Genomic DNA, 24,950 nt, shown 5'->3' with positions numbered 1-24,950 from the left:
TCTGAGGTGGGACATTCCCACTTGAAAGGACAAGCAGACCAGCCTGGAGTGGCTAGAAGAACAGAAGATACTTCTTGAAAGAAAGACCGACAAGAAAAATAAAAACAGTAATGGCAGTCCGACTGACCACTACAAGAACAAGAAAGTTGCTCGCTCAGAAGACATCAAGGCAAGTGGGCAGATCCCCTCCACAGCAAACTCCCTTCCAAGACTAAGACTCAATGAGAATACATGAGCAGACATGTTCTCTGACTGGTGACCACGTTGGTCACTGATAGGGGTAAGTGAGGGGAAAACAGCAATAAAGCTGCAAGCTAAGTCCTACCATGTTCAATAGACTCCTGTAAACCTGGGTAGAGACCTGGTTGGCCAGCAGTGTGGCAAGACCTGGGGACTCCTGGGCCCACAGTCAGTGACATAGCCACAGAGGACTAGAGTGGAGAGTGAAGTGTCCAGCTGATAAGGACAGAGGGCATGTGCACAAGAACACCCGCACTTGAAGATAATACCCACTTGACGTGGCTTCAACGACTGGACGATCAGAACTCAACTAGAAGAATCTTTACAGCAAGGATCATTTCCACCTTCTCAATACAGAGGGTAGACAAGGATGGGCAACTTGGACATTGGCTACCCAAAATGTGGGGGCTACAAAGGCAAGAAGTGACTGGCTTACAAGCTTTCAAGAGGGAGCCTAGATCCAGAGGGTGCGGAGGAAGCTAGAATCTCCACTGAGTAGTATCCAATCTGTCTGGGCGGGGCTGATGAAAGGAGATGGGGATAGTTCTTTTGTGGTACAATAGTGAATAATTGTTATCAGGACTGATTGTGGGGGTTGGAAATGTAAAGGTAGACGTTTTATAGCAAAAGGAGGGGAGTGATTGACTTTGCAGTCTAGGAGCGGAGGTCCCTGAGACCATCAAAGGAGAAGAGCAGAGAGTGGGACCGTACCCAGAGAAGCAGTGAATCCAGAGATGGAGGCAGAGACGATGGCGTGGAGAGATGGAGTGGCTGATGACTTTAGACCCAGAGAGGGAGAGGGGCTGTGTGCTGATGACCAGGGGGCAGGTTTTCAGGGTATACCCTTTGGGTGGTTGATGATGCATGGAAGGGATTGTAACCATGGCAATGAAACGATATACGATAGGATGAATGTAAAGCTAATGTTCTACCATGTAAACAATCACATAATTCACAATAAAACATTTTAAAAAAGAAAAGAATAGAATTTTCCCCCTCATATATATGTATCTCCTAGCACTTAACACTGCATTGCAAGCCACAAGATCAGTGATTCAAGTCCACCAGCTGCTCAGAGGGAGAATGATGAGACTTTCTGCTCCCACAAAGATTTACAGCCTCAGAATCCCTATACATGATCGCTTTGAGTTGGAACTGACCCTGTATAGGGTTTCTGAAGAGCAGCTGGAGAGTTTGAACCACCAATATTGTGGTTAGCAGTCCAGTGCTTATCCTACAGTGCCACATCGGGACTCCATTGGCACTGACAATTGAACCTGACAACTAAGAACACTGAGGCTCAGAGAAGCTTTCCTCTCAGGCCCCCAGGATGATGGTGGCCATGTCAATATCTGCTTGCTCTTTCTGCCCCTTCTCTGGGTGCTCCTGCCCTCTTCCTTCCACCCCAGAAGAATCCTGAAGGGATGATGCCCCCTTCCCCAGAGTGATTTACCATCAAGCTCCAGTTTCTTCCTCTCCACCTCTTTCTTGTACTCCTCCAGCTCCTGGTCGGTGAGTTGGCTGAAGGGGTTGGGTACGGTCTCCTCTGAATCATCTTTGGTATCCGCATCACCCTTGGACATCAGCTGGCTCTCTGTAGACTGAAAGTTAACCACAGAGAGCATGTCGCTCTCGGAATGCCGCAGATGGGGCCCAGGCCCAGCTTCCTTTCAGACTTAGGTGGCTGCCAATGGTCTTGTTAGGGACAGTGGGGCATGGAGCTCCTTAGAAATAGCCCAGGGCCTTGAGGTTGGGGTTGTGCGCTCCTCTCCACAGCTACCTCACCCCCCCAAACCTCAGTCCTTTGAAACTGCCTGGATGAATGCCAGGGCAGGGTCCACCCTCTGCCCCTGAAATAAAACCAAAGGATGCTCCCAAGCAGAAGGAAGACACACCTTTATTATAGTCCCTTCTCTGGACACTTCCAAGCCATCCATCACTATGCAAATACAATCAGTGGCCCAAAGTCATCAGCCAAAGCCTAGCAAGCATAGCATTGGCTCAAGCAAGCTTCATGCCAGCTGTACCCCACCTTTACCCCTGCCCACCCCCAACAGCAGTTCAGGCCACGACACACAGCATTAAATCATATGCAAAACACACAGTAACATCAGCATCGTCAGTGCAAACTATTTGTCCTGTTGTACACACAGTCACAAATGACAAGAGGGCCAGGGTTATGAGCTGGGAATCTTCAGCCAGTCTGTCCTGCAGGTCTCTGAGGGGACATCAGCAATGTCACTTGTTTGCCCCCTTTGTTGAATGGTCGTCATGGACAGCTGCTGAGCTGGACCTTTTTTTTTTCCACTAAGTTTCCAGGGATTATTTGGTTCCTGTGGTGCTGTAGGATCAGCACTACACTATGAACCAGCCTCTCCTTGGAAACCCTATACAGGGTCGCTATAAGTTGGAATTGACTTGACGGTACTTAACAACAACAACAACAACAACAAAAAGTCTAGGACAGGGATGAAAATTCAGACTCCAGAGTTCCTTTCCTAATACAGCATCCTTATCTTGGCCTTTGAGAATCCACTACTCTGAGGCTGAGGAAGAGCAAAGGGAAAATACCTCGAAGGGAAGGGAGCCTCTCTCTTCCTAAAGTCTCTACCCTGCCCTCCAGGCCTCCTTGGCCTGCTAGCCAGGCCTTCTACTGAGGAGCCCATGGATTCCTTCCAAAAGGGAGGCAGTACTGGGCTTATCTTAACAAAGCAGCTACATAAAGTTCAAAGGGGAATCCAAGACCAGGATCCCAGATGAGAGATTCCGAAGAGCACACTTAGTCTAAACAGTTGCGTTTTAAACAGGTTTGCTTTTTGGGTTGAACTCTCACCTCCCCCAGTACCACAGGCTATTTCTACCCTTGACCCTGTTGCTCAGTAAGTGTTCCCCATATTGGTAAAGTTGAGGTGTGGTAGAGGTGGGTGCAGGGAGACAGTCTTTCCACTTCTGCTAATGGGCATCCACCTTGTGATTGGAAGCCTAATTAACAACTTGCTCTATAAAGAGGGACATTTCCTTTTTTCTGCTGCTCAGGAAAATACCATGCCTGTTGCCATGAGTAGCAGTGACTTCAAACACAAGGCAGGATTCTCATCTTTATCCCTTATGCTAAGCACCAGACAAACACTGTTCTAGTTCAAACATGAAAACCATGGCTTTTTACTTTCTATCTCTATGTGGGTTTGTGGGGCCGTGGCCCCTTCCCATCCTGTTGGAGCATGACTCCTTGTATGCATGCCTGTCCCCTGTGACTTCATGAGCATCTTCCCAGAGCTACAGCCTAATGCCATTTCCACACAAAGAGGGCAGAAGCACACACGGCAGGGACAAGCCCTGTGAGTCTCTACTTTGCAGAATACTAATATCTGGCAAAGCAGAGTTCCATGGGTGAAGGAGGCATGGAAGCCAGCATCACTCCATGGGTAGCTGGGCTGCTGCTCCCCAAACTAGTGCCCAAAGGGAGACATTCAACATTGTCCCTGGTCCTCACAACACCCCTGTGAGGTAGACCTCAGTTTTGCAGCCAGGGCACAGGGGAAGATGGGCATGAGGACTCAGAGGTCCTGCTCCCCAGCCCCAAGCACCGCAGACCCAGAAGGCAAGCCTGTGTCCCCTCCAGACAGGGGCGGCTTCTGCTGTACCGGGCTCCGGCTCTTCTCAGCGATGACGCTCGCCAGAAGCTGGGACTGAGGCCCTGCTGACTTCACATCCTGCCGGTTTTGTTCTCGAATCTGTGGAAAGAGGTGTAATACATAGGGTTTCATGTCAATTTGTCTAGGCCAGGATTTCCAGAGATTTAGCAGTGTGCTTATTGCCATGGTGATAAAATCTAATACAGGCGAAGTTAACTCTATGATGAGTGGCTACGAGAAACCTATCATCCGCCACTCCTTGGAAACCCTATATAGGGTCACTATAGGTCAGAACTGACTCAATAGCACTTAACAGTAACAACATCAACTGAAAGGGTGTTTCCTGGGGTGTGGTCTGCTCTCAATATAATGGACATATGAGAAGGGCTCTCTCTTTTCCACTGAGGGACTCTACAACTGGAAGCCATTGCATTGATATAAACCTACCAGCCACTCCTTGAAAACCCCATACAGGATCGCTAAGAGTGAGAAATGACTCAATGGCATCACTTAACAGCAAAGAATCCCCTGAGAAATTTATTCCAATAATGATTCCTGGAGCTACTCCCCATCTACTGAATCTGAAACTCCAGAAGGTGTGGACTAGGAATCTGCATCTTAAACACAAGAGGCCCTGGAACCACACATTGAAACACTGATCAGTGTGTGAGCTTATTGGGCCTACTGGAGATGATCTGCTACAACTGAAGTTGTAAAGTACCATTAGAAATATAAGCAAGTGAACTTTACGGCAAACGTCAGAAATAAATATAAAGAACTTTGAAAATTAGTCAAAATGAAAACAGTTATCAAATTAATAAAAGTTATGTTCCTGAGCAGGGCTTTAGGATACATGTAAGAGAACTCCAGAGCACAACGTAAGCAGGGGGCCTGGAAGAGTGCCAATAGATAGTGGTTTCCTTCCTGCATGGAGTGCCTGGGATGTTGGTAAGTCAGGTGCATCTTGGAAACTGAGCTCATGTTTGCAGGATGTGAGTGCCCCCCCCCACCCGGTGAAAGGGGGGTGGCGAAGTGAACAAGCCCACTTACCTTGTTCCGCATGTCCAGCACTTCTTGGGGGTCGGTATAGAGAGGCACAAATTGGTTTGGGTTTTCAATCCGTATGGGCACACCACTGCTGGATTTCTCCACTTCATCAGCCTTCATCCACTGAACAAACACAAGGTCAGCTGAGTACAAGTCAATGGAGCAAGACCCACACACTCCCCCGGTGGTCACCTCCACGTGGAAGGTCAGAAGCCTACACAGAGATATTCTATCTTCTTGGGTCTTTCTGATGTCTAACACTCAGGGCAGAAGTGTGCAACAAATAGTGAATCTACCCAAGAAGGTCTTCAAGTGGTTGGCCATGAAGAACACTGGAGAGTAGGGAGCAGAGCCTAGTTACCACTTGTGCTTCAGGACTGGATGAGCCACTGACTGGAATCTACAGGGCTTCACTTTTTTTATGAAGAGCTGTTCTACTGACTGCCAACTAACAAGCTGCTATTGAGGCAATTTTGACTCCTGGCAACCCCATTTGTGTCAGAGTAGAACTGTGCCCCAAAGGGTTTTCAATGGCTGATTTTTCCAAGTAGTTTGCCAAATCTTTCTTTCTAAGCACTGCTGGGTGGTTTCAAACCTCCAGTCTCTTGGTTAGCAGCTATGTATAGCCAACCATGTTAATTATTAATTATCTGCATGAAACAAAGATTCCAGCTTCAGCTACTTTTATGTTCATGGAAATGCGTATTTAGAGTCAGGGTGTTTTTAAGAGAGAGAGATAGAAGGAGAAAGGGTGGTAGAGAGGGACAGAAGGAAAGAAACAAGGAGAGGGACTGAGGAAGTCAGAACACAGGGAAAGGGGAGAAGGGAGGAGGGAGAAATATACAGCTTAATAAAAATCAGTATCTTGCGCACCTCCTGGGTTTACATCAGCTATGCTATCCAAATGCCCAAGTTCAGCCTTTGAATTTCCAAGAAGCTTTCTCCGGATGTGGGGGCAAGAAGCAGATACGAAGTGCTCCTGGGTTTTGTACTGCTGGGAGATACCTGGTCCAGCTCTCCACTGGTAAAATCTGCCCCTCAAACCCAAAAGCTTATAGCAAAGGGTCAAGAAACAGGTAGTCAAAGGCCCAGTGGATGTGAACAGCTGCTCCCGCTAATCAATAGGAAGCTCTAAGAAACTGTACTAACCCAGACCTGGGAGGGATTTGCTGTGTTCTCCTTTTAAAGCTAACAACCCCAGGCTGCTCCATTTGCCTCCCTGGCTGCTCCATCTGCCCTGAACCTCCCCAGCAGTAGCCTCCTTGTCCCCTCTCCTTACTGTGGTCTTGGGCCGGGGGGTGCCCATGTTCCTCTGGACCTCGTCAGCCACATTGACCCGCAGGTAGGTGTTGGGGGTGTTGAGCCAGCGGGTCTTCTCCTTCTGCTGTTTCTGGGCATGCTGCCGCAAGGTAGGCACCGGCGTGCCATCCTCCTCAAATATGAAAGCTGTGACTGTGGCCGGAATCTCCACCTCACTTTTGTGTTTGGTTTTCTCTTGAACAAAGGGGTGGCGGTATGTGTAGCCTGTTCTGTAACCCTAAATAAGACAAAAATATAGCCCCTGATGGTGATGTGCTCACAAACATTGCTTCTTTTCCTTTAAAGGACGGAATTTAAAGTAGAATCTATAGAATACAACCTAGGCCTCGTAGCTCTTCTGATATATTTCAAAATTGTTCCTTCCCTTGATCCCTATTTGGATTAAATTGTGTCCTTCCAAAAGTTACATATATTGAGTTTCTGACCCTTATGTCTGTGGGTGTGACGCTGCTGGGAAATAGGGATTTCTTTTGTTGTGTTAATGAGGACACATGGGTGTCCCTGTATATCAGCAGAACTGACATACAGGGACACACAGGTGAAGACAGATGACAGGTGAGGATCACCTACAAGCCAAGAACAACTGGGGCTACATAGAAGGAAGAAAATACCATGACTGAAATCCTGATTTTGGTTTTAACCTCCCAAAGTGTGAGAACATACATTTCTGTTCTCTAAAGTCACCCACTGTGGGATTTCTGTTAGGGCAGCAATGGGAACTAAGAGAATCCCTCAATCCCTGCCTCTCTCCATGCCCATCAAGTCCTCTGATCAGACTAAGAAAATCCCTGCAACTTCAGAACGTCATGAGCCAGCCAGGCAGAGCTCTACCCCCTCAGCTGGTTCAGTCCTTCTCACAACACAACCACATGGGAAGCTTTTAAAAAATGTGTTCCCAGGGTCCCCCTCTCAGAACCCAAAGCAAGCCCACTGCCGTCCAGTCAATTCTGACTCGTAGAGACCCAAATAGCATAAGGCAGAACTGCTCCACAGAGTTTGCAAGGCTGTAAATCTTTACGGAAGCAAACGGCCATGTCTTTCTCCCATGAAGCAGCTGGTGGGTTCGAATCTTCGACCTTGCAGTTAGCAGTCAAGTGATTTAATTACTGTCCTATCAGGGATCCTTTCTTACCTCAGAGACAATGATGATTCATTGGTGTATCAGTGGAGAGACTGGACTACAGAATTTTTTTTTTTTTACGTTTCCCAGATTATTCGAATGGCCAGCCCCTCCCTTCGACATCTCACAAAGATCTTAACTACTTCTGTCTTGTAGCCCCAAAATCTGCCTCAAGCAAGAGCAGGACTGTTGTCCACACCCCACAAGGGCAGAACTGACTGCTTCTCACTGACAGCAAAGGTGCAGGAATATCGGTGGCAGCTGGAATATGCGCTGTTCTGCCTGTCTTCTTTGTTTATGATTTTTTAAACTTAAAATAGCATCAAGGAATTTTTCTGATTATAAAGAAAATATAGACGTACATAGAAAAGCTAAGCAATATGGAAAAGTGTAAAGAAAAAGGTGGGTTTTATGAAAAAAAAAAAACAACAACCCAGCAATGGTGCTGAGAACAGGAATCACTGTTTTGTTGATAAGATTAATGACAATCCTTCGGGGGTTTCACCATGATATTGGCTCTTGTTTGGAGAAAAGATGTTTAAACCAGGTTAAATAAGTATTCTTATGTTCTATTTAACAGCTGTTACTTTTATAAATTGATCCTGAATTTAAATCAAGTACATTATTGGTCTGTCAGTTTGTTGCTACTGAGGAAAATGAAAACAAACTACTTGAGGGAAGTGAAGTAAACCATAATACAAGAGAAGCTCTTTGATTCTGCTCTGTATTTAATTCAACTTCTAATACCAGCCACTTATTAAAATACCTATCCCTTCTCCAAAGAACACTCTAAGGTGGGATGGCATCCACATCTCTTAGGACTGATGGCAAAGGTCATTTAAGAAAAATTAGCATTAGAATGGCCACAAATTCTAAATCAAATTGCCAATCAATGACATAATCAACATAACCACCATGCTGGCAGTTGTGGTGGCTACCTAACTACAGCTGTTACTGATGGCTTCTGGGAGACTAGACTTCTGTAGACTGGTCTGGAAAGCCAAGAACAGAGACTTCTTACCAGGTTGTCCAGCATCCTCATGAGGGCTTCAAACTCGTGCTCCCCGAGCCGGCTCTTCTGCATGGGCCCGAAGGTGCTCCCTGCCCACTGCACAGAGCCCACCTCGTGGGGCCGATGCTTCTCCTGTTCCAGGAGGATGAGGTTCTCCACTCCCCCGGCACTGGACAGCGCAGACACCTGCGGCAGAGAGAACCCTAAGGTCATGTGTGTGTCCGAGTGTGGGGAGTTGGGGAGGAGAACTCAGAACCACACACATCTGAGAAACTGAGGAGCATCTGGCTTTTCCTTCTTGAGGAAAAGTTCCCTAGCTTGCTGGGCATGCATGATTCTCTACAGTAAGAGATGCTAGTAGTCTATTTCCTATCATAGTGACTATCCGGAAAAAAACAAGTCATGAGTGTTAAGCCTTAAGAGTAACACAATACAGAGGACTGAAAAGTCACCAGCAACACAGACTAACTTTTAACTGTGATTGCCTCTGGGAAGAGAGGAAGGGTGAGACCAGAATGGGCTCCAAAAGGGACTTTGACTCTTGTCTACTTCTTGAAAAGAAAAAGATTGAAAGCAAAAAGGATGCTAATATTTCCTACATTAAAGTAGTAGATCTCTTTTATATTGTTTTCTACGTAATTTTTTTAATTCACTTGAGAGAAATATTCTTGTTTCTAGGCCAGTGGAACTGAATGTGGCCTGGCAGGTTGAAGGAATAGGCCTAGAGGAAGAACATCGGTCCAGGACACCTAGAATGAGGTGACGGTACTGATAACGCAGAGCCCCACACAATGGCTGCTTCCACCAGGGACTGATGCCCCACTGTCCAGATTCTATGGGAAGGAAAGGATGCAGGAGGAGGTGGTGGCAGACAATGAACTTCAAATCTTATATCAAGAAGTGTGCATGTAGATCAAGCAATTTTAGAATGAATAAACTTTCATCCATCTAACCAATTCCTTTTTTTTTTTTTTTTCAATTCCATGCTCATTTAATGGTATATTCTATTTACTCCCACATATCTACCACTTAGATATAATTGGCTATGATTTGGCTTCCTAGATAGGCCCCCCTACAGAGAGAGATGGTAATTTTTAAGTACTCCAGGTAGCGATTTGGGGGTTTTGCACTGCACATTAGTGCATTAGCATTTTGATTAATATTTGATTTCCCATGCAAGCCTGCTTATTAACTGGGAATTGTTCTGATCATATACACTTTTAATGTTTCAATTTTGTGTGACAGTTATTTTTTACTGAAGATGTAAGGATTCGATTTAGCTTGCTGACAAACACAGATTTACTAATTCATGCGGTGCACTGAAGTCATGAGGATGCTATACGGAGCCTGGACTATGTTAGATTCATCAGAGTAAGGATGCCTCTTTTGAGACTTCTTGGAGGTCAGCCAGGTAACCTTCCCCAGGTGCCCTCATCACTCTGTGAAGACAAAGAGGCAGGAACACTTACTTTCCATGCCCACTTCATCCAAGACGTAAGTCCAAGGAAGGCTCCATTTTTATCTTATAAAGATGACTCCACACCATAGTAAAGATAATCCTGTGCGACTGGAGCTCTGAATTGGAATGGGCCATGCTGTCCTTGTGTGCCATCATAGAAACACTACAGGACAGAGCAGAACTGCCCCATAAGGGTTCCTAGGCTGAAATCCTGATGGGAGCTGAGCACAGTCATTTCTCTGCAGAGTGAATGGTGGGTTCAAACTACCAACCTTTCAGCTAGCAGCCAAGCACGTAACCATTATGCCACCACGACTTCTTAAATAACCCTAAACCAAAACCCCAAGCCACTGCCACTGAGTTAACTCTGACTCATCGTGACGCTGTATAGGGTTCCTGAGGTTGTAAACCTTCACAGGAGCAGAAAGTCTATCTTTCTCCCTCACAGAAGTTGGTGGGTTTGAACTGCCAACCTTGTAGTTAGAAGTCCAGTGCTTACCCTACAGTGCTCCCAGGGCTCCTTTAAATCACCTTGTAAGTTATTTTTTCCATCTTCCCGCTCAATGGTAAGAAACCTTGTCTGATGTATCATTCTTTGGGAGGCAGCTTATTTCACTGTTGTCGAATGTCAGAAGAGTGACTTGAGTTGAAATCTACCGCTTCATTCCCTTCACTCCTGGCCAGAGCTCTGCTCTTTGCTGTCATGTTTTCCAATTCTGAGTCCCATACACCCAGCTGTGAGGCTGAGCACAGAGGAATATAGCATCAAAGGCATTGAATCCCAACTGGCCGGTCATTGGCTTAGCTCATCTGAGATTCTGATCTGACCAATGCAGGCTTCACCCTCAGGTCAGATATTCTGGGGACGCTGAAGTCCTGTCTTGAAGTGCTAGCTCCCTGTAGGGAGGGATTATGAGCACAGCTTCCTCAAAAGACTACCCTGGTGACACAACACAATACAGCTTAAGGGCACGGACTCTGGAGCCAGGCTGCCTTGGTTTGAATCCTGGCTCTGTCACTCACTCACTGTGGGACTTTGGGCAGCTGTTTACCCTCTCTGTACCTTAGTTTCCTTATCTGTAAGTGACAAAAAAAACAAACAAACAGTACTTACCTCATGAGGATTACTTGTATTTGTAAAGCACTTACGATGGTACTATCTGAAGTACAGGAGTATCATTTAAGTGTTTTTGGTAAAAGCACTCTGAGATTTTACCATGAAAGGTGGAGAAACAATATCCCATGAGGATGGGTAACTAATGGAGAAGGAGTGAGGGAGAAAACTGCCCACATCCTCGTAAGAGTTGCCTCCTCCCACTTCCCTCTTCCTCCATCAGTTTCCATGGTGATGAGTAGCAGATGGAGAAGACGTACCCAAGCTTTTTCCCATCTGCCTGCAAGCAGAGCAAGGAGCTATCTCTCTCAGATGGCAGTAACCTAGTTTCCTAGAACCCCAAATTAATGAGAACAAAGATAATACTGTCCCCAAGAACACCGAACACACTATTATCTTGGAACCAGTGAGTGAAATGACCACAGCCATGTTTGCCAAGGTCACTGAGGGACAAAACCAGGTCCATGGTAGGAAATGACTGAGCTTCAGGTTGGTCATCCCCCCAAACAACGGTCCTGGAAGGGACTGCAATCTAGATACCTGCAGGCTGGTGGTGCCATGGCTCTTAGAGCTGTAATCCATCCACACCTATGGCCTGCTCTTTTCTGTCTTCCTTCCATATCTACTGGCCTTGTTCTCGCTCTAGAAGCCTCCCTGTCCCACCAGTTGGAAAAAAAGCATCTGGAGGTTATCTGCCCCCATTCCCTGATGCACCTTAACAAGGTCTCATCAAACTAGCCCTGAAAAGAAAGTGCCATTGAGTAAGGGAAAGAGAAGCCGCCGGGAGGGCTGGAAGGGATGGAGGCTGACAGCTCTGCCCTTTGATCACCCCCTAGTTGATAGATGTCCATTCTGTCTTTGGTTAAATTATGTGATGGCCATATCTGGAGGTCTGCAGCCTGGGAGGGGCATACTTCGCAGTGGGTGGGACATCGGGGAGTCATTCTCTATGCATGTTTAAGGCTGGGCTGCCTTCACAAACAGAGGAGATTTTTTCAGGAGTGAAATTTCTCCTGTTAGTCTCTTCTGGAGAAGAAAAATAGGGAACTCTTAAGAATTCAAAAATGGGGATGGGAAGAGGGCATATCAGACTCAGCCATGTTCTCACATCGGGCAGTAACTGGGGTTCAGGTCCAGCACTGTGGGCTGGTGGGGTGGGGTGGGAAGTAACATCAGAGAGGCATTGTCTCAGTCCTGTATTCACCTTCTCCATGTCTCCTTGTGCTGACTACTGCTATTTCAGGGGGAAATTTCACACCACCTTCTCTGATATCTCCTCATCACTGTCTTAACAATTGTCCTCCAATATATTCCTCTCAAGGCTAGTGAAAAGGCATCACTTGTGGTTCCTAACTGGTAAAACTTCTGAGCCAATCCCATCTTTCGCTCAGTAATACCCCCAAGAAAGAGCAGGTGTTCTACCTCTAAACACTACTCTGCCCAGATGGGACAGTATAGGGAAGACAGGACACAGAGCAAGCCCTGCAGGCAGAAGTGATGCATGCTGGAACATCCGATCTCACCTTCTGTCAATTTAGTCCAAAAAATGCTGTTGGCAACATCCTGACTTGTCTGAAAAGCCTGTCCTCACAACAACTGTACAGGCCCCACATGTACAATTGAGGAAACAGAGGCTCAAAGAAGTGAAGACATTTGACCAAAGGCATGCATCCCAGAACTGAAAGTGATGGAGCCCAGCCCTGAAGAACAAGTCTTTCCAGAGCTGTGAAAAGCCTCATCCTGATGCACCTGCCACATTTAACAGAGCGTGAACCTTGGCCTGTGCAGCACCGCCTTCTTACCTAGTAAGCCTACGGATTAGTCTTTTTTCCCATTGCTTCTCCACCAGCTCCTCCGGGTGGTCCCATGATCACTGGATTCTCCATCCACCCTGTCCTTTACCAGTTCAGGGAAATTCATGATAGGCTTGATGCACATCTCTTAGAGTTGCCTCTGGCTGCTCAGGCTGCCATGGCAACAGATTACCTTGGTCTGCATGCTACCCTTTTAATAGAATTGACCATGTTCCTGGTCTTTGCTACACTCTTGACTCCCCAAAAACAAAAATCCTATACAATGTCTACTGAGAATACTAGGTATAGCAGATACACCCTCAGGTAACATGTGAGCACGATAAAAACTTGTGCATCTGCCCTGTTACAAGTTCCCATTGATGAGGCCAGGCAGTTCCCCTACCGGGGCATTGACAATGGTGATAATTTTTTAAAAGCCACAGAAGTGATTGTAAGTGCAACTTTAGAAGGATAAAGTGGTACCAAAGCAGAGAACAGGGAAAGTGCTTTCAGAGGGTGGGGCTCAAAGGACTCCCGAAATCACAGCCCATGGGGCCACCACCTTGGCCCATGGGCCCCAGTCAGAGCCAACTCCTAGGCCAACTTTCCAGAGGAACTTGCTCACCTGTATCTCACACGCAGCCTGCAGGTGGAAGACCTTATAAAATGCCTCCTCTACGGTGTCGCCTAGAGCAACCACTCCATGGTTTCTTAGCACCAGGATCTGTAAAGGAGTAAATCACTAATTAAAACCTCAAGCTTTCCATTCTTCAGTTAAGAGGGGGAAAGGGATTATTTTTATTTTATTTAGATCAATTTCCATGAAATCCCAGACATCCCTCTAACACTTTATTCATTCTTCCTCTAAATACCCCAATGTAACCCACACATGTGATATGAACCCAGAGCATCCACCTTAAGAAACTGACAATGCCTTTTTAAACTGAGACTAAATAGATTGGTGGATGTTCAACTGGCACAACATAGTCCACAAAGACACCCAACTTTGATGAGTACCGTCTGGGACATTATAAGCTCATGAGCAGCCGTTTAAGATGAAGTTACTGGTCTTTCCATATGAGAATTGAAGGTACTTGGAATCAACTAGTCTAGTGGACTAATGGAGCATGTGAACATCAGTCTCCACGACCCTAGAGCAGAACTAAATGGTGCCTGGTTACCACTAACAACTGCTCTGAACAGGATCACGTCAGAAGGTCCTGGGTAGAGTGACATAATGTATAGAACAAAACTCAGAATTATTTTTTAAAAAACAAAACAAAAAGCAGTCTTATTGGTCAGAAAGAGACTGGAGGAAATTTCTACTGTGGTCTTTGACCACCCTTCAGGTTTGGAAATGAATACACCCTCTTTCAGCCAAGTAGTAGATAGGTACACAGGGGGAGCAACAATACTAGTAAGATATGTTCACTATGGATGATGGAAGGGTCAGTTTATCAAAATCAAAGGGGCAACACGGACCTAAGGACAATGTCAAGAAGGGATGGGAAGATGGGTGGACGGGAAATAGGAGCCACAGGGAGGAAGTGGAAGGCTGTTCCACAGAGGGGATTGTAATCATTGAGATGAAACAAAGTGCATTATTTGTTGGATGTACAACCGATGATCTTGTCTATAACCTTCACTCAATTAACAATAAAAAGCAAAATAAATAAATAAATAGATTGGTAGGTTTCTTTGAGGAATGTCTGGATCTTTTGGCTTTGAAGAGCTTTCCAAGTGCCATTAAGCTGATTCCAACTCATGGTGTGTATGTGTATCAGAGTAGAACTGTGCGCCAAAGGGTTTTCGATGACTGATTTTTCAGATGTAGATCATCAAGCCTTTCTCCTGAGGTGCTTCTACATAAACCTGAACCTTTGGCAAGTCATTAAGCATATTAACTCGTTGGAGAGCTTAGAAGCCTGAGAATCTGGTGCTCATGTTAACATGAATGAAATTATGTGATGGTCAATGCAAGGGCTCAACCTCAAAAGCAATCTCTTGTCCTCTGTGACTTAGTCTACCTAGGGGTCAAAAGCCAAGGGTGTGGTTCTCCAAGAGGTGGCTCTGCAGGAACAGGTGTGTCCTGTCACCTCTCTAGACCTGAGGTCTCTGCTCTGTGCAAGACATGAGGCTGATTTCAGTGAGGCCCCAGCCACCACTAAGAAGGAAGCTAAAAGAAAGAGGTCATCGTGACCTTCCAATATAACTCACCAGTTTTACAGATGAGAAAACAGAAGCCTAAAGAAACGGAAATCTCCCAGTTAGGTAAAGGCAGAATCTGAACTAGATCTCAGATGTCCTCATTATTCATGCCTCATTTCTGACTCACCAGGAACAGGGGGATAAAAGGAGGGGATGAATTTATACCAAGAACACGAATCCCTACTGTCCAGGGGCACCCTCTCTGCCAGACACTTTTCTGGGTTGGTTTTTATCTCAAGAACTCTCTGGAGCCAGATAATGCCCACCTAGGAGCTCTGTCAGATCCATGAGTCAGATCTGTCTCTGCAGGAACCTGAACAGGGACATGGTGGTTCTAAACATCACATCCTTTCTTACTAAAAAGAGCTGATTTCCCGCCCCTCTTTTACATAGAAATGTCTCTGGCCCACAAAAGACTGTACAAAATAGCAAGTGCTTCATCTCTCACCTCTTGCAGCACTTCATCAATGTGAATACCTCTTACCCTCTCAAATGAATGACCACAAAGAACAAAGAACGTCACAGAGAGAAGAGCAGAGGTCTTTCATCCTTGTTAGAAATGGACACACAGGGACACTCCAAGGGGAAGTGACATAGGCAGGGAGTCTCTTGCAAGGGCAGAAACTAAAGTCCATTATTCCAGACTGGGTTCGAAATACTGCCCATACTAAGCTGACAGCCTCTTCCCCTTTACCATTATGGGCTTTATAAAACACGTCTGTAGACTAAATAAAGCTAAGCAATAATGAAACTCCATTTTTCTCTATCAAGTTGGCAGGGGGGAACATTTGTTTGGGGAGACTTCAAGGAACAGCATTCTCATACAATGGAAACTGGAAGGAAACAGGGTGGCGGTGTGATTTGACAGTACGAATTAAGAGCTTTAAAATGTCTATCCCTACGAACCTAATTTAAGAATATCATCTCCATTACATAAAAAGATTTTAACAGAAAAGATTCTCTTCACAGTGTTGCTTAGATTTAGAAACAATTTGGAAACACCTTTCCAGTTCCAATGTCCAACCATGAAGGACTATTTAGGTAAAAGGCAGCAGAGTCACTCATACAATGAGGTATAATTTAATAGCTAAATATAATGATAGACAAATATTTAATATCATACAAGGGCATTTACTGCATATTGCTAAGAGGGAAAAATGGAGAAACTCTTTTAGGATCTGAGTTTTGTAAATATATGTGACTACAATTGAGGTGTGCATTGAAGTCTCAGGAGAGTGTGATTTTCACTTTCTTCTTTTGGTTTATCTGCAACTTCTAGACATTCTTCAATGAGCACATGTGCCACTTATGTGCCATCCACATTCAACAATTCCGCCCCACAGCACCTTCCCAGAGAATGGAACCAAACCTTGCAGGTGGGTCCAAGGCACTTCTGCAGGTTGATTCGATCCACTTCCTGCTCCATTTCCCCATTGAAGTCAAAATAGGCCATGTCCCCTACCAGCAGGGCATTATGGGAGACAGGCAGAAGGCCCCACTTCATGGCTGACACCTGTAGAGAGACCATGGGCATGGTTAGCACTTGCAGCTGCCCCCAGCCCCCCAGAGCAGTATGTCAGGTTCTAGTGGCTGGTAATGTAGGGGCTGAGTAGCCCTTTGACTACTTCTCCACCCTCCATCCAGCTTCGGATCTCGTTTTCATGTTGCTTCCTCTAATTTCTTTCTGTCACAATTTCATCAGGAGCTTTGTCAATATGTCCTCTTTTAAGATTTCTGGAAAAAATGCTGTCAAGAAAGCTGTTGCTCCCCCTGCCTGTGCTTTTGTCTCAGGACTCTGGGAAGAGGTGTGGTTGGAACCAGTGTTCAGTGTCCACCGGGATAAGTTCCTGGAGACCCTCAGCCTCACAACTCTCCCCTAACAGAAGCTCCATTTTAGTGACAGTCAGGCAGTACAAGTGCCAGGAAAGTGGCTTCAGCATAGGCTGTAACCCCATCCCAACCTTAACTAAAAGCCAGGAGCATGGCAAGGTTCCCGTCTGCTTCCTTGGTGCTGCCCTGCAGAGATGCACATTCAGCACTGACATATCCCTGAGTCTCAGTACAAATTCTGGAGGTTGAGGAGTCCTGGCTGTGAAGTGGGTTAGTGTTAGGCTGCTAATTACAAGGCCAGTGGTTCAAACCCAGCAGCTGCAGATGAGGCTGCTCCTGTCAAGATTTACAGTCTCAGAACCCTAAAAAGTAGCTCTTCTCTGTCCTGTAGGGTTGCTCTAAGGCGGAATCACTACAATGGCAGTGGCTAAGTTCTCCTAAGGGGTGCATTTTGCTGAGGACACTACAGGCCAAGTGGTGTGTGGCTGCGGTTTGGTAGGATGGGGTGGAGGTTGGGGGAACAGCCAGAACTGGCTGTCTGCTGTCTTCCCAGATGACAGTCTTAGGCGCACATGGGGAAATGCTAGACACCCACTGGAGCTACCTTGTTCTTTGAGGTCTTCCTCTTATTATCTCCCAGCTCCTTGCTCCTGTCCCATCTCTCAGCCATCCTGAGCTATGAAAATTGGACAGAGTTCCATCGTCATGCTTTTTATGTCAAGACTTGCCCTCCTCAAAGCCTGGGCTGTGTATGCAGCAGGGGCAAATTCCACATATTTACCTTACCACCCAAAGCCAAGACTTTGGTAAAGAGAAAACTGGAGGGAATGAAGATCCCCATGTTGGCAGTTTTCTCTCTTCACCTTGGCCTGAGTGAAGAGTGAAATCTTTCCAGAACTTTTAAATGATGAATTTGCTACTAGCTTGGAGGGCTTATGTCTCTTCCTCAGGGGAAGTCTCAGAGAAATGAGCAGTGGGCTTCATGTTCAGGGAGTGAACCACATAGGGTGAAGGGGAAGCATGTGCCTGGCAGGAGGGCCACTCACCGCAGCCGTAGCAGGTGTGTGCAGGTGGATGATGCACCGCACATCAGGCCTGGCTGCGTAGATGGCCGAGTGCAGGCAGAAGCCTGTGGTGTCCACCGGGAAGCAGCTGCTGCCCTTCTCTACCACCTCTCCCAGGATGTTCACCTTGAGCTGGGCAAGGGAAGATGAGAGACTGGTGACAACAGGCAGACAGGTTCCTCAGTCCCCTCCCTCAGGTGGGCATGGTACCCTCTAGCCACACACACACCCCCCCCCCCCCCCCCCCCCCCCCCCGCCACACATCAGCAATAGTGCCACTAGTGTTAGTTGGGGAAGAAACCGGGCTCCTGCTCTCAGCACACTCACAGTCTCATCAGGGAGAGTGATGAGGAAAACAGGTGGTTACAATCATTCAGTGTGGAAAAAGCTAGAGAGGAGTCTCTCAGACTATGCTAGGCACATGAATCGCCTGGAGTTATTTGCAAAATCCAGATTCTGATTCAGCAGGTCAGGGTGGGGCCTGAGATTCTGCATTTAGCTCCCACATAACAAGCTCCCACATAACACCTGGGCTGTGGGTCACAGACCACATTATAACAACAAGGAGCTAGAAGATAGTCATTCACAGAATTTTCTAGAAGCAGCGAGTGAACTGCTTTCATCTCAGCCTTTAAGTAGCAACCGAGGAAGGCTTCTCAGAGGAGGCGACCTCCAAGTTGAGCCTTAGAAACAATTCTGAAAAAATGCAATCATAGAGCAGAGTGCGGGACCCTACCCAGAGAAGCAGTGTTGCCAGAGATAGAGGCAGAGACAATGACGTGGAGAGATGGAGTGCCTGGGGACTCTGGACTCAGGGAGGGAGAGGGGCTGTGTGCTGATGACCGGAGAGCAGGTTTAAGGGGTGTACCCTTTGGTTGTTTGATGATGCATGCAGGGGATTTTAATCATTGAAATGAAAGAAAATACGATAGGATAAATATAAAGTTAATGTTACCCCATGAAAACTATCACATAATTCACAATAAAAGCTTAAAAAAATGCAATCACACACAAAGGTAAGGAGACTAGTCGTCATCATTTACTAGTCACCTAAACTTGTCTTAAAGGACAAGTAGAAAGCAGTCACTAACCTTCTATGTTGCTTTGCTTCCAAGGGGTCAGTAGGTGCCATGGCTAAAAGCTGTACGTGCACTTGTGTGTGTGTATGTACGCATGTGCACATGCACCTACGTGAAGGCAGGTGTGGTCCAAGAGTTTGGGAAAGAACAAGAGCAGCCCTGACAGGTGTCAGTGGGTGGCTGGCCTGGTGCTCACAGCTAAGCCAGTGCCTTCTCCTTTCAACACAAGTCATTTCACACAACATCGGCACCAGAGAAGGCTGCTTTGTGACTATGATATAGCAAAACGAAAGGCAACTACTTACTCATGCCAAAGCCCAGGCCAAAATGAGAGCACTGAGCAACCACAAGACTGACCAGCATCTCCCTCCCCCAGCTACCAGTAGCCTTGTCCCATCCCTCCACCTCCCAGATAAAAATGATCAAAATAGCCACGAACAGAACTGTCCCTGCATCCTGAAGGCTCCCAATCTAGGCAGCCCTCCTCCTTAGGAGCTCCATCAAATCCACCTACCACTAGCCCAAACCCTGAAACAAGCCCCTCCCAGCAGCGTCTTCCTGACAAGGCCATGGTGCCCTGGGTGCAGTCTCTCTGCAGCTGGGAATTACCCTGCTTCTACATGGCTGTCCAATGCTCTTCCTACAATAAAAACCTGAGCTCATTACTTACCTGCTTAAAATACTCCAGGGACTCGGCACATTGAACAGTTCTTGACAAGGCCCTCAGTTGATCATCTGGTCCATGGCCCTTCCAGCCTTACCTCCAGACAGTCAACACCTGAGCCAGATTCAGCCACTTGCCTGCCCTCCCAAATGCACAGAGGCCTTGTGTGCCTGTGGCCTGGGAGCATGCTACACACCTGCTGAAAACTCATTCACTTCTCCCCCAAACCTCTCCCTGCCACCCTGGTTCAAGTCTGCTTACTTCTGTTGACTCATGAGGACCCCACTCTAGCACCGTTCTTTCACCCTAGAAGCCTCCTCCTTCGTCCCTCCACCTTCCTAAGCACACTGGCTTCCCAAGGCCCCCAAATTTCCATTCTCTCTATCAGAGCACACTTCTTCCTGAGATCCACTCACTGACTGCCTTGTCCCAACTCAAACATGAATCCTGGAAGACAGGGCCTATGCCGTCCTTGTCTCTGTGGCCCCAGTTCCACTTGACCATGACCTTGAGTGGCCTTGTGTTCACCACTTACCCTCTCTAGCACCAGTGTTCTTTCCTGCCCATACAGTCTATGGTTTTGTCAGCCTAGACTTTTCGAATGAGTAGCTAGGATCTACACCAGAGTGCTTCACAAGCCTGGTGGCGCTCTGGACATGGAATCCTTTCCCAGGTGCAGACTCACCAGCCTGTACACACAACCTCTTCTGTGCCTAACTCCTCTCTACTATGCTCTGCCTTCCAGCTAAACTCTTTCCTGGCCTGAACCAGTTTCATCAATCGTCATAACATACCTAAAAGAAGCAGGAGAGCTGAAAGGGGTTTAGACGCTACCTGTAGCAGCATCAGACTAGATAGGTCATGAATTGCTTTGAGACAAACCACTGGGTCTTGTACAAACATACCCTCACGTCCACCAGGCCACACCACTCCCAGCCTTTGCAGTCTAACCGTGGGCTTTGCCATTCCACAGATCTGCTCCAGGGATTCCAGGTCATCTTATCTCGCCCTCTCCCCTGCTGCACGACCACCTGCCTCCCTGCAGCATCACACACTGAACACTTAGTCTGCTTGGATGTACATGTGTCTTCTCTGCCCCATCAGACTGTGAGACTGTGAGCGAGGGGAGGACATCCATGTCACTGTGGGAGAGTGGGTAGTGGGGTACTGGGCTGTACTCACCAGACTAGATGCCGTAACTTCACTGCAAGACACTCCCTTAGGGCTGATCAGGAAGTGGTCCTGCTCCTTACTGACCCGCAACTGGGGGAAAGAAACAGGCTTTCAGGAGCAAGGCCGGAGATCGGTCAATTCCAAGAACACTGTTTGAATCCCTTCTTACGCGGAATCCACTATGCCCAAGTCTTCCTCCAAAGAATCCTTATCTCTCTCCCTACTCATGGAAAAAGGAACTCTGCTTTGAATTGGACTGCTAACCTCAATGGGCTGCTAACTTCAAGGTCAGCAGTTGGAAACTACCAGCTGTCCCGCAAGAGAAAGATGAGGCTTTCTGCTCCCATAAAGATTTAGAGCCTCGGAAAACCTGTACAGGGTCGCTGTGAGTTGCAACCGACTCCACGGCACACCACCACCACCACTCATGGAAAAGGAAGAGGTTGTTGTTGTTATTAAGGACCATTGAGTCAGGTATGGCTCATAGCGATCCTTATAGGGTTTCTGGGGCTATAAATCTTTATGGGAGCAGAAAGTTTCATCTTTCTCCCATGGAGCTGTTGGTGGGCTCAAACAGCTGACTTTGTGGTCCGCAGTCCAGTGAAGAGGATGTCTCCTTTGTTTGGAGCTCAGGAAATGGAGCGACAAGAGAAGCCTGAAGATGATCAAGGGAGGCGTGGAAATAAGCTCCAGGAGTTGTTAGCTCCTCCTCCAGAGAAGCATCCTTTGGGCAGACTGGTTTAGGGGATTACAGTGGTTAGAAACCTTGGAAGGGCTCAGTGCATTTTAGCTGAAGGCCACCAGCAGTGCCACGACCATGCAAGGGTTGGGAGTGCTCCCTTAGGAGGCTCACCTACCGTTACGTAGGTGTCGCTGAGCTGGGCCCAGCCGTAGATGTCCAGGAGTCGGTAGACGCTGCTAATCTTGCACCGCATAAGCCGCTCACCTTTGGCCAGATTCAGGGAGTCAGCAGTGTGGAGGTCGTTGATGGGCGTCATCATGGAGTAGTCTGCAGGGGGCAGGGGCAAGGATGGTGCAACTCTCAGGGTTAGGGGCTCCCAATGCCCTGTCCTTCCTTGCCCCAGTCCTCTCCAAATTCTCACTGGCACTATAACTACACAAGAGACTTTTCTAGACAAAGAAATGAAATATTCTTTGACTCTCAGGGCAGAGCCATCAGACTGGAGGTGAAAAATCCACAGAACAATTATGTCCAATAAAGTCTTTTGCTTATTAGGGTCATAATGGCATTGCTTTTGTTAAAAAATCATGGCAAAATTCAAGGCCACAGCATGAGGGTTCTTAGACCGATAAGCATGCCATAAGTCTTAGTCAGTAAAAACTGACTAAAAGGCAGAAAAATGCCTGAGTAGAAACACAGGCATATTTCCTAAGTTAATTTTAATGAAGAAGTTACTAATCGATATTCTCAGGCACTGTCCAGTCAGATCTAACTCATTGTCACCTAACGCACAACAGAATGAAACACTTTGCCAGGTCCTATGCCATCCTCACAATTGTTCTGTTTGAGTCCATTGTTGCTGACACTGTGTCAGTCCATTTCATGAGGGTCTTCTTCTTTTTTGTTGATCTTCAACTTTACTAAGCATGATGTCTTTCTCCAGGGACTAGTCCTTCCTGGTAACATGTCCAAAGTACGAGAGATAAAGTCTTGCCATCCTCCCTTTTAAGGAGTATACTGGCTGTAAGACCTGCTATTATAATATTATTGTAACTATTTTGTTGTTGCTGTTAAGTGCCATTAAGCAGGTTCCAACTAGTATCAGCTCTGTATAGGGTTTCCAAGGAGCAGCTGGTGAGTTTGAACCACCAATCTTGAAATTCAAATTGACCTTGAGGTCCAGCGCTTATCCTATAGCACCATGCCAGGACTCCATTTTAATGACATCATGTAAAATAACATTTTCTCTGGATTTGGATAGAGGGGAAATGACCAGATCAGCTAGGAAGTAAATCCTACACTTTGCTGATAAGTCAAGGTGGCTGTGGTTGGCTGAAGGGCTTGAGGCCTCAGACGGGCCTGTCTGCCCCTCTTTAAATATGCAGACCACTGGATGCTTTATGATTATTTCTGGGAATTTTTTTATAGTATGGGTGGAATTTGGAAATAGGTTTGACAGTCTTGTCCTCAGGGCACCCTGAGGGTCTAGAAGGGTCTAGTCTGTTGCGCTAACCATGATGTCCATTGCCTGCTCATCTCAAGAAAGCAGAAGAGGGCATCTGAGCCCCAGCACTGGGATTACTCAGTGTCTAGGAACCAATAAAAGAATCAATAGGAAAGGATTCCTACTTAAAATGATGTCTGGCCAGAACCTTCTAATGCTGCCTCCCCCAGCTTCCCATTAAAAACTTTAATGGGATTAAAATGCTCTTCAAAAGCTTTCACCATCCCAATAACCCTCACTGTTACACGATATGATGTATGTCCTATATTGGCTTTGCCATTAGTTGAAATGATAAGCTGGTCTGCAAATGTGAGTCTGGATGGTGCTGTTGAACCAACATCAAGCAAGTAGGGCATGCCTCAAAAGACACCATGTCAGGACCATGCACTTGAAGGGCCCGTGCTGACGGATGTGATACATCCCCAGGGCATGTGTTCAGTACATGTAGTTGACAGGGACAGCAGTGGTTCATAGGCCCACTTAGACTGATAAGAACAACAAAGCCAAGGATTTCTAAGTCTGGAATTCTTTCTTCTCTCTGTGAGTTCCCAGGCAAGCAACTGGCCTCTTTGTTTCATCCCTGACAGCAGGAAAGGGAGGTAAATCAAATGCAGAAGTTCCCCAGGGAAAGTCAGGCAAATAAGGCTGTTGTTGGAAGGGTCTTTGGTACCCAGATTTCTTTGAGCGCTTCTCGTGTAAATTACTATGGCGTGCCAGTGAGGACCAGAAAGTCAGAATAGGTCTGAAAACGCTTACCCCACCACATCTTCTGTGTCCTGTGTCAAAGAGAAGCCCTTCCCATACCCTGCTGGCTATGAGAATCACCCCACCCACAAAACTGAGGGCTACACAGGAGATATACCCCCTGCTCTTAGAGTTTAAATACAAAGAATACTTATTATAACCCGTCTCATAAAGATGACTGAGAGCCATATTCTCTCTCTTTTTCTGACTCAAAACAACTCAGTGATTTTGTCAAAGTAACTGATAACAGAAAAAGATGAAAATGCATCTAATTCCTCTGTGAAAAGCTTAGACTAATGCAAAACAAAACCCAAACCCTAATATATAAGGTAAATGACAAAGAACAGTCTCTCTCTGAGCTTGAATTTATGACACTTGGTGGCTCCTTGCTCCACATCCCCTGACAGAGAAACCCTGGGTGTCATAAATGAATCAGATTATGGAGGCCTCTACTGTCCTCCTTGGAGTCCTGGTGTGGTACTGTGGGTTAATGTGCTGGACTGCAAAGTCAGTTTGAACCACAGGGTCAGACGTTCAAACTCACCAGCTGCTCCCTGGAAACCCTATACAGGGTCGCTATGGATTAGAACCGACTCAGTGGCACATAAAAACTGTCTTCCTGGCAGATGCTGATCAGTGAGGTAATGTGAGTAGTGGTCATCCTATTTCTATCAAAAGGAAGACTGTGAGGACAGAAACAAGAAAACGAAGAGGGAGAATAGGATGGGGTGAGAGATAAAGACCAAAGAGCTAGCATATAATGGGAGAAGCTGATATAATTGACATAATGGGAGAAAACATTACTAAATTGAAAACATTGGTCATATAAACGGTAAGAACGTACAGTCTTCTAGAGGTGAAAATCCCATAAAAAGAAACCTACAATCACAAGCTTCGTGCCACCATTTCTAAAATATAGGTATAAGGGGGAAATCCCAAGCACTCAATAAAAAACAGATTTAGTGACCTACAAAGGAGCTCTGGTAGCATAGTGGTTACGAGACGGGCTGCTAACCTCAAGGTCAGCAGTTTGAAACTACCAGCTGCTCTGTCGGAGAAAGATGAGGCTTTCTGCTCCTGTAAAGATTTACAGCCTAGGAAACTACTCAGGGTTGCTATGAGTTGGAATCAACTCCATGGCATACCACCACCACCACCACCACCACCACAAAGGAACAAGAACTAGGCTGCCGCAGACTTCTTTGCTACAGCCACAGATGCCATTATACCAAACTATAGAAGATTTATAAGATGGCCCCTAA

The 24,950-nt window shown here is 46.5% G+C and overlaps 1 protein-coding gene across 3 annotated transcripts in view; it reads right to left on the bottom strand.

Annotated features, from left to right (window-relative positions):
* Positions 1-24,950, bottom strand: part of ADD2 (adducin 2 (beta)) — a 46,349-nt gene that overhangs the window by 14,691 nt on the left and 6,708 nt on the right. For all 3 annotated transcript variants that reach the window (XM_006862915.1, XM_006862914.1, XM_006862916.1), the window contains exons 3-12: positions 21,616-21,767; positions 20,768-20,848; positions 17,825-17,974; positions 16,318-16,461; positions 13,366-13,464; positions 8,384-8,560; positions 6,202-6,459; positions 4,926-5,045; positions 3,885-3,974; positions 1,694-1,841 (exon numbers count right to left, since the gene is read on the bottom strand). In XM_006862915.1, the coding sequence (XP_006862977.1) occupies positions 1,694-1,841; positions 3,885-3,974; positions 4,926-5,045; positions 6,202-6,459; positions 8,384-8,560; positions 13,366-13,464; positions 16,318-16,461; positions 17,825-17,974; positions 20,768-20,848; positions 21,616-21,767 (1,419 nt within the window). The remainder of the gene's footprint in view (positions 1-1,693; positions 1,842-3,884; positions 3,975-4,925; positions 5,046-6,201; positions 6,460-8,383; positions 8,561-13,365; positions 13,465-16,317; positions 16,462-17,824; positions 17,975-20,767; positions 20,849-21,615; positions 21,768-24,950) is intronic.

Source organism: Chrysochloris asiatica, unplaced genomic scaffold (assembly GCF_000296735.1).
Source record: "Chrysochloris asiatica unplaced genomic scaffold, ChrAsi1.0 scaffold00052, whole genome shotgun sequence".
Lineage (NCBI taxonomy): Eukaryota > Metazoa > Chordata > Mammalia > Afrosoricida > Chrysochloridae > Chrysochloris > Chrysochloris asiatica.
The sequence above is the reverse complement of the archived record's forward strand: the minus strand, read 5'-3'. Positions and strand labels throughout refer to the sequence as shown.